Source organism: Sinocyclocheilus rhinocerous, unplaced genomic scaffold, assembly GCF_001515625.1.
Source record: "Sinocyclocheilus rhinocerous isolate Xijiao unplaced genomic scaffold, SAMN03320098_v1.1 scaffold567, whole genome shotgun sequence".
Taxonomy (NCBI): domain Eukaryota; kingdom Metazoa; phylum Chordata; class Actinopteri; order Cypriniformes; family Cyprinidae; genus Sinocyclocheilus; species Sinocyclocheilus rhinocerous.
In genome coordinates, this window is record NW_015649134.1 from 199,613 (window position 1) to 209,948 (window position 10,336).

A 10,336-nucleotide genomic window follows, 5' to 3' on the forward strand; every position below is an offset into this window, starting at 1 on the left:
TATATATATATATATATATCCAGTGCTTGAAGTGGGCAGTGCTTGAAGTGGGCCGGTACGTAGTACTGGCACGACTTTTACATTTCCAGTAAGTCTTTAGCGTACTGGCACTTTTCTGAGCGTACCGGCACTTCTGACATGTTGCCGGTATAGTCAAAGTGTGTGGGTGATTAGAAATGACACTATATAAATCACACTACCAGGAGGGGTCATCTCTCATCTCGACAAATCACGTGAATGAATGCAAACGGAATCGGTCTACCGCAGGGGTTTTCAATGTGTGGGGCGCGAGAGCAGGTCAGGCAAAGATTATAGCAGGGGTGGCAAACTCCAGTCCTGGAGAGCCGCAGCCCTGCAGAGTTCAGCTCCAACCCTAATTTAAACTCACCTGCCTGTAGCTTCCTAATAACCCTTCAGACCTTGATTAGCTTGTTCAGGTGTGTTTGATTAGGGATGAAGCAAAACTCTGCAGGGCTGCAGCTCTCCAGGACCGACGTTCGCCACCCCTGGACTATAGAATACCCAAGACGTTTTGAATGGGGAAAAATGCTACGCTCAATATGGCCGCTCTATCGAACGAAGCACCACCTTCTGAGTAAAAGAGCCAATCGCTAATCTGTAAAGTCAGCGCGTCACTGCAGCTGCCATTAGAGGTCCCGGTTGCTGTAGAAACAGTCAACATTCTGAGACGTGCGCTCAGGACTGTGCATGCGCACTGGCTGGTCTAGCCTGAAAAATAAGCATTTTTTTAACACTATTTGAGCAAAAGAAACAACATTTATGAGACAGTTGTTGTCATATTTCATTGGTGTTTTCAAATAGGACATTTATTCTTAAAGGGGACATCGGATGCCCATTTTCCACAAGTTGGTATGATTCTTTAGAGTCTTCATGAAAAGTCTATAACATACTTTGGTTAAAATTTCTCAATGGTACTGTAAAACAACACCCTTTTTACCTTGTCAAACGGTAAAAAAGGTTCACCCGCTGTGAACAGAGCATGTCTCTTTAAATGCTAATGAGCTCTGCTCACCCCGCCCCTCTCTTCCGTGGAAGAAGAAAGGTGATTTGCAAATAATCATAAAAACATATAAAATGAGAGACTTACTTCTTCTGGAGGTGCAGCTGGATCATGAACAGCGGGTACTGATCCATCCTTGATTTGGAACTTTTTAGCAAAACCTGCCTTGAATTGTCCCTCATTCAGAAATCAGTCGCTAAATCGCGCAATCATAAACGCATTTAGGTAGATTGGGGGGCGCATTCCCTTCAAAAACAAAAGTAATCCACTCTGTCTCCAGCGGCTCAGATGTCGGGAGTAAATGACGACTGCTATGTTCATTATTACATCCAAAAATAGGACACCTCAATCGCTTAGGAGACATTCTTGTCTACACCTGCAGCTTGTCTGCACCTGCTACACCTGCAGGCAGGGCCTGTGCAATATGATGTCACTTTGCCCAGAATCTGTGAGCGGCTTGATCTGAGAAAGTGCTTATGATTTGCCGGGATTTAAAAAGAGCACTGGGTGGATTTTTATGATTATTGGGTCTTTGTGTACACACACTGCCAAGACACATTTAAGTTCAAACACCATGTAAAAGTTAATTTTGCATCCGATGTCCCCTTTAAGCTTGGCAAACATTTTTTTAGAATTTGATGTTTCCCCATTCAAAGAGATAGGAGCTGCACTTGCATGCCCAAGAGGCATTTCAAATATGGCCGCCGAGTGACATGACTTGCCTTAAAGGGACTTTGAGGTCAGAGTAGACGCGCAGAGTAGTAGAATAATTCATTATTGATTACTAACTTGAATCAGTACATTATAATGAAAACAATACCTTAACAATGAAAAGAAGCAGGCTTTTGTGATCGCATCATTTTAAACCGGTAAACTCATGGGGTCTCATTTATAAAATTCTCCATAGATTTCATCCTAAAAGTGTACGTAGGCACAAAAGCTAGATTTTGCGTACAATCAAAAGTTTTCAGATTTATAAAACCATGCGTACGCCAGAACTTGCGCAAAAATCTCTTTATAAATCCCAGTCAGGGGAAGATTGTGCGTACGTGCATCTCCACCCCGACTCCTCCCCGAAATCACCATATATGGAGCTTACAAAGCCTAGTTTTACTATGCATAACCTCATCTGCATATCATTTCTATGCATATTCCCATTTAGAATAGAGTTGATCTCATTCATTTCCATTGGCCCAATAACATTTCAATTGTTTTAAAAATTCAAATTAAATGAAATTAATGCAGTTTTGCTGATAAGGTGAACATCTTTTAGCTATTTTTAGTGGGAAAAAATATAGGCCTATATTTATTGCAGTTTAAATACAATTATCTGACTCTGCGCATCATTGACAAATTATTTTAAAAAGGAAACATGCAAATCTTACCGTTTTCTTCAAGTTGTATCCTTCAAATACAGTGGTATTTTTCATAATGTTGTGGCACACCTTCACACGACATCAACACTTCCGCGCAGCTGTGGTTGTACATTAAGCGATTATTATTGGTCCTATTCAAACCAGACAATAGACCGTTACACCGAATCCAGCAGTGTCCGCCACAATATCGAAGTAAGTGCGCATCATTGATCATTGTTCTGGCTAAAAATATTTTTCATAACATGAGATGTGCAGTTTACTTTAAAGGGGTCATATGATGCGATTTCAATTTTTCCTTTCTCTTTGGAGTGTTACAAGCTCTTGGTGCATAAAGAAGATCTGTAAAGTTGCAAAGACTAAAGTCTCAAATCAAAGATAAATTATTGTGCACCTATAGCACTCCTCGCTGTCATTAAAACATAGCATACCACAGGAAAAGTAATCAAGCTCATCCACTACAAATAGGCTATGTCTAAATTCATATAATTTTGTTTTAACTTCTGCGTAATGACTTTATGTAATTTCAGTGTTTATCTCCATTAATGAGAGTGGAATATTTCATGTAAATGTATATGATGAAATGAAAACATCGTTGTTTACTTCATTACTTTTCTTTCTCCAGGAAAAAATGTCTGTACGCATGGGTCAGAGTTTGCGTGCAGGTGCGCAAATTTTCCCGTCAAGTTTGTTTTTTATAAATCCCACCTTTTGCATAGGAAGTGGCGTACGCCTCTTTCAGGGCAGGTTTTGTGCGTACGCAATGGTTATAAATGAGACCCCTGGAAAGTCCAAGGATCCATAAGCGAATTCAAACAGTAAATTCAAAACAGCGCTAATGCAGAGAATAGTGACTTACGTCCAGATGTCAGTAAATTACTATTTTCAGCATGTATTTGGCTTAAAAGCAAGCGTGTTTTATAATGGATGCTGGCTGAAGGTGTTTTAGATTATGCGGTGGTCAGAGGTTTAGTGATTTTGAATGGATCCATAAAGTAGTACAGTCAGGTCAAAGCCGGAGGTTTAGTGGTCTTTGACGACTCCCTGTGGTCCTGTTTGTTATCGCAGCTTGACTTGCGCTTATTTGTTTTGAAAAAGTTGATTTAATTATTGATTGATCGTGGCACTATACTTACATTGTGAATTATGAAAATTAAAAAGTACTTATTTATTTAATATTTTAAAATTAAATAAATAAATAGTTGGGGGGTGAGTACCGGCACTTCTTTTTTTCCACTTCAGGCGTCATATATATCAGGGCAGTTTCCTCCGAGGAGGCAAGGGAAGCATTGTCTCCTCAAAATATTTGAGAGAGAGAAAAAATCGTAGTAGAAAATAAAACAATGCCAATATTACAAAATATAACATTAAAAGGTGTATAAATCACTTGTTTTTCTAAAGAAACATTGTCCAACAGTGATATGATTGGATATGACTGGTTATGTTCGGCTGTGATTGGTTCATGCGATAAATCCCGAATCAGTCTGAATGAACAATATGGCGTTAATGGCAGGCTAATTTTAAAAAGTAAGTAAACAACTCACACACTTAGATATAACCACTTTGTTATATCAAAATAAGACTTAAAATGGCATGAAAACATGATCTATGGGAGTGTTTAGTGAGTAATCAGCTTGATGAAATTTTAAGTAAATCTCCGTGTCTGTGACCAATACTTACCGAGCTTTGATTACTGATGATCTGAAAAATTTCAAAATGTATAAATATATATATATATTGGCAAAAACATGGAAATAATCTGTCGTCTTTATCCTATTGTTTCTGATGCAGAAAAGCTAGTTCATGCATTCATGACCTCTAGACTGGACTATTGTAATGCACTGTTAGGTGGTTGTCCTGCATCTTCAATAAACAAGCTGCAGGTAGACCAAAATGCAGCGGCTAGAGTCCTTATCAGGACTCCAATTTACCCCAATTTTACAGTCTCTGCATTGGCTACCTATTAAGTTCCGTATCAGTAACAAAAACTGATAAGTTAATACTAAATATTGTAGAAACTTAATTTGCTGTAAGGTTGCTTTGCAACGATTTGTATCGTGAAAAGCGCTATACAAATAAACTTGAATTGATTTGTTTACTATATTTATTTGCTTGGCCAGTGTCATTGTGGGATTAGGTTATTTTGTGTTTTAAGGCTGTAAGTTCCTTTGAAATAACTGAAATCATTTGACGAAGTGATATGGACATGTAATGCGGTCAAAACCTGCCTGTAACTACGTTCGCCGGGCGTTTCCCTGAAAATAATTGCAAACCTTAGAACATATATCGGACTGTCCAATCAGAAATCATAATCAGGTATTCCACAGAGCCGTGTAATCAAAATCGTATATATATACATACTTTATATATTAATAATGACAGAATTTTTTTTATGAACTATCCCTTTAATTTACATAGAGCATACTGCTCTTTTGAGACACTGGGACAGTTATAATTTCTACAGTGACACTGATAACAGGTTTGTGTGATTCTGCATCAAGACCACTAGGTGTCAGTGTGAATCTAAAATTACCTGCATATCAGACAGCAAAAAAATAAACAAAAAAATGTCTGGGTGCACCTTTAATATTTCTGTTCCTAATTTATTGATGGCACACTGTAAAACCTAACAGTGATATTCACTAAATAAAATAAGTTCATCTAACTTATTTTTAAAAAAGTCCTTTATACTGTGTGTCATTACTTGGGCGATCCACAACTGTCATATTTTTAATAGTTGTTAGTGAGTTAAAGGCACAGAAACGTAGAAAAGGGTTTTACAGTGCATGAGTGCACTACTTATTATATATCTATCTCTATAACATGTTTCAGAAAATGTTAAAATTCAACTCCAGATTCAACTTGATTTTCATTGTGTTTTTGCACTTACTACCTTTATTTCACCTTATTTCACCTTTCTAAATCATAGTTTTGTCTCATATTATGCTTAAACTGTGTCAAATGACTGAACACTGTAAATGTCAACAGTTTATTGGCAGCTACCACTGGTTGTTAATGTCTACAGAAGCACAAAATTCCAAATCACATTGATCTAAATTTTAACCATCACCTGTTTGGGTTATGTGACAAGGCATTTCATTCTTTTGGGACACTTGACTGATTTCTTCTTTTTTTCAGCAGTGCAGTCCGTTACCGTACACAAACCAAGGATAGGGGGCAGTGTCTGTCAGCAAAAACATGCCCCATGTACACAAACAGAGAGAGTGAGTGAGATTTAGAGAATAAGAGAATGATAGATTTTAGGGTGCATTTGAGTACATTTTCATCAAAGTTAAACATGTCAGTTAAAACTCTCTCTATATCTCTGTAAATTTGTAATAAACAGTATTTGAGCAGGAATAACTGCAGAGGTAATATAAATGTTATATATATACATATATCACAATTTTATTACAAAAATTAGATCATCATCTCTCAGTAGTGCCATGCTTTCAGCATATATCAATACAGTAAATAAAAAAAGAACCCGACCCAAAACAATAGGATAAGCTGATGTTGGTGTTGCAGCATTTGATAATTCATGCTGTTATTGTACGAATAACATTCCTAGAAATGAATACAAATACACCAGTTATTGCCAAAACACACCAGAGCTTTAACAATTGCTGTTAAACACATTTCATAAAAACAATTAATCAACAAAAGCAAAAAGAAAGCAATACACAATGAGTAAGCAAACTTAAAGTATGTGCTGAACTGATACATCAGCTCAAGGCACTCAGGCTGTAAGCATGTTGGCAACTAAATGACATTCTTACAGAAACATTGGTAAGATCACTGGAAACATGAAGGAAGTGTCATCTTAAACCATTCTTTTCCAAATAAATAAATAAATACTTTTTCCTGTCCTGTTTTCAAATCCATCACAGTGCAAGATCCGGTGAGAGTGGGGTACCATTAAGTTCAGATAACAAATCATTTTACAATTTGTGATTGGCTTTGTGAAGTCTTGTAAACACAAGAGGTACATTCTGATGCACTGTTGCTTTACTGTCCAAAAGCTGCAAAAAGACAGTTCTTCAGCTGCTGCCCCCCCCCAAAAAAAAAAACTCTGTCCACTTCCAAATAAATAAATAAATAAAGCAGCAAAAAAGAATCTAATACTAAATGTAACATGGCATAACACTGTCACATTGAGGTTTGCAAAACAACCAACATGAAACTATTTTATCAAAACAAAAACAAACAAAAAAATCTTAGTTTTGCACAGAAATATTCAGGTATTCATAGAAACCCCAGGTTTACTCTTAAAGTACCTTTAATTGTTTTATCAAGAACTCTTCTTTTTCACGAATGTCAAACTGAGTAAAAGAAAGACAAAAACTAGAAACATGGATCTGGGATTGGCTATGGCCCCCACTTTGCAGTTCAGTTGAGTTGACGGCAGGGCTCAAAAGTCCATTTAGTGGCTCCACCGAACACGTCGATATTACTTTCCGACCATGATAACACATTTCCAGCTTGTGCTCTGTTGTTGCAGGTTGCCAGGTTGTAGATTTCTCCAGCTGTTAATTTTCTATCCCATATATTGAAATTTGCCAGTTCACCAACAAAGGCTTGGGTTGCATCAAAACCTCCACTAAGTGTGTCCTGCAAGAACAAAAAAACATCCAAATGGAAAATATCAGGTTACTAAACAGCAGTCAAACCAGTTAAGTCTAAATAACCATGACCGATAGATTTACTTTTGCTGGTGGCTAAGGTCAATAACTGATATTTTCTACATAAAGACTACATAAACCTAATAGGCATACTTCTGAGTCTTACCTGCTCCTGACCTAAAACTAGTACACCGTTGGGTTTTATTGGATGGTAAGGTGCCAGATTCTCTCCAGTTCCACGCAGAACACCATCCTGAAATGCCTCCCATACTCCATCACGAGTCGTCCATGTGATGCAGATGTGATGCCATTTACCATCATTGATGACGAAAGGTAATTTTGCAACCTATAAAGTTACACTATGGATTATTTTTTATTGCTCTTCTGTTTACAAGTGCAAAAAGACTACATTTTTTAAATGAACAGACCTCAGCATTTACTAAGCAAGCTCAGAGTTACACACTGAGATATATCTATAGGCCCTACTGCTGCCACTTACAATCATGTTATGCATTACATAGTTGCATTATTATTTTTGACACTTTACCTTGTCATTTATGAGAATCTCCATTGGATTGTTCCCCCATTCTATGAGAACAAGCTCATTAGCTTGTCCAGGAACAGCATAGGAGAAGGGTGTTCCCATTCCGGGTGATGCATTGGACTTTATCCACAAGCAGAAAGAGAAGGCATACATTTCTGGTAGACTTTTCTTCACTTTAGCATACATGTAATTTGTTCTTAAGGGGAATGTTATCTGATACTTGTCCAGTGGCCTGGTACCTTTTGAACCTGCAGAGTAAAATGTATTGACTGTTAGGGTTTATAACACTCTCTCTCCCTCTAAATGAAATCTCTCTCTACATCTATTCGACAAAGACTTCTCATAAACAAAGGCTTCCAAATGCTTCCATTGCTTGAATCTACTTCTCTAATGCTTAAGTGACCGTAATTATTATTCTTGGACTATTCATTATACTACTGTAAATTACTTTTATGCCACACCCCCTACTCTATCAATTAACAGGTTTTACTCAGGGGTCACATCGACAACTTAAAGTTAAACCAGCCAAACACATTTTAAAGTGCGGTGCAGGCAGAAATTTGCCATTCTTTTGTGTTCTTTCTTTTTATGCCGTTTTTATACTTATTTTGTATGTGCATATATGCATAGTACATTATTTATATTTATTGCAATTTGTGAAACTGGTGTTTATAGTAATGAAGTAGAAAAATAACACTTCTTTGAATCTCTCGCGTGCTGCGTTGGTTAAGCAGGCTGCGCTTTGAGCAGCAAACTTTACGCAGCTATGCAGACAAGACCTATGCTACTTGCTTTGAAAAGGACGTGAGCTCTAATTATCCTATTATTATTATTAGGCTACATCACATTTGTGGATTATGGGCTCAATATGCTAAGTAGCCTAATGCAGCTCCCCCTCCCACGCCATTCTATGCGACATTACACCGCCTAAACATTGGTGTTTTACAATAAATACCTTCCAGTCATGCTTCTCAAACGCATCATTACTGTAGCTAGTAGTTCATATTTATTATTTATATTACATACAAGTAAAATTTCTCATGGAATGAGATCTCTGACCTTTCTCCAGGTCGTTAATTCTCTGATGTAAGGAGGTGAGTGTTGACTCCACTCGATTGCGCTGATCCGTGTCGTTCTTCTGCCCGGGTTTGCTCTCCTCCAGAGTATTGACCCGGGAGAGCACCTGCTTCTCCATATCATCGATCTTATTTTGAAGCAGATCTTTAAGGCTGTTCGCCTGGACAGAGCCGTTGTTCCTGCTGTACTGCTACGGGAAAACAGGACAGGGGTATTCAAACGAATACTTTAAAACGCACGCATGGGAAATTTATAAGAGACTAGATAAGCCAATTTCAGGATTAGCACAGCCTGTCGTGAACCTGTGACATTGACTAAATCTGTCAAAGACCTCCACACAAGTCGTTCGACCCCATTAAAAATACTCACATCATATAAAATAGTAATTTTAAGTAATTCTGTCATGCATTGCACGAGTTTGCGTCTAAAGGACTCTAGCATATGAATTATAGGAATAGACTAGATGGAGTCACACGTCTTAAGCTGAAAAGTCCAAATCTTTAGGTCATAAATACCTCCAAGTTTTCCAATCTCTGTTTAAGCGTGGCTAAAGTCTGCCCAAGTTGGGCTATAGTATCTGTCTGCCCGCGGGACACGTCTCCCATTGTGTTTTTGCCCGGTTCTTTCCCCCGACCTCCGGCCACGGGCTCCAGAACACCCTGACTCTCACAGCGGCTCAACTTCGAAGTTAGTTCCCTGATCGTCTCCTTCTGGTTCATTATAGTTTCCTTCTGCTGTAGGACTGTCTCCCTTAACTGCATTACTGTGGTCTTCAGATCCTCCGCTGGTCCACTGTTCTGCATAGTGGCTGCGCACAGGTCCATATCCTTGGGCACGGACGTGCAGATGAACTGGGTCTGTTCGAAATCTTGCGAAGATCCTTCTAGATATGTGAGAGAGAGCAGAAAAAGTGTCCATGATATTCTCTCCATTGTGGGTTGCCTTCTTTGTCAATGTTTGACGTTTAAGTAACGTGTTGTTTCACCACCACGGAGCTGTTCGCTGACTCTATGCAGCGCGTATGGGTTTATATAGGGCAGTAGAGACACAGCGCAGATCCGCTGCAGCTCGCTCGTGCTCTCAAAACATGTCAAGTGTATTTCTTAAGGTGGAACTAAGAGATAGTAATTAAGACGTATTGTCTCTTCAATGGTAAGTACCGGTACAATGTGAAGCATAGCAAGCTATTCAGATTTTGGGAGTAGTTTTAGTTTTAGTTTAGTTAGGTTTTTTTTAAATTCAGTTTATTTAGAGATCCGACACCATGTTTATGTCCAGTAGGGTAGACTGAGTACAGTTGAGACACTTTCTGCTTTTTTCATCACTACACAAAAACTAGATGCTGAAATGAAGTGATTTTTCACATGATATTTCTTTTGCTTATGTACTAAAATATCATAAATTGATAATAGCCATAAGTAGGTTATATTTTCCACAATTAGGTCATAAACATAAGGTGCATTTTTGTCTCAACTGTACCAATATGGTGTACAGTTGAAACAGTACCATGGTACAGTTGAGACACCCATTCACCCAAATGTAATAAATTACAAAATTACAGTTGTGCAATTCTTTTAAAAAAATCAGATTTATTTATTTGCTTTATTTAATTCAGATTCAGTTAAACAAATAGGAACACATATTTAACACTAGAAAAGATATGGCAAACAGTATAAATGTAAACATAACAGTAAAAATA

The 10,336-nt window shown here is 37.9% G+C and overlaps 1 protein-coding gene across 2 annotated transcripts; it reads right to left on the bottom strand.

Moving 5' to 3' along the window:
* Positions 1-6,614: 6,614 nt before the first annotated feature.
* LOC107710274 (neuronal pentraxin-1) lies at positions 6,615-9,697 on the bottom strand. Of its 2 annotated transcripts, none has more exons than XM_016515001.1 (5): positions 9,153-9,697; positions 8,620-8,824; positions 7,564-7,808; positions 7,183-7,362; positions 6,615-7,005 (listed from the first exon to the last, which is right to left on the bottom strand). In XM_016515001.1, exons 1-5 carry the CDS (start codon positions 9,567-9,569, stop codon positions 6,784-6,786), a joined length of 1,269 nt encoding a protein of 422 aa, XP_016370487.1. In that variant the 5' UTR covers positions 9,570-9,697; the 3' UTR covers positions 6,615-6,783. The 2 variants fall into 2 exon arrangements, with proteins under 2 accessions (XP_016370487.1, XP_016370486.1); XM_016515000.1 differs by having other exon boundaries at positions 8,620-8,827; positions 9,153-9,696.
* Positions 9,698-10,336: the final 639 nt, after the last annotated feature.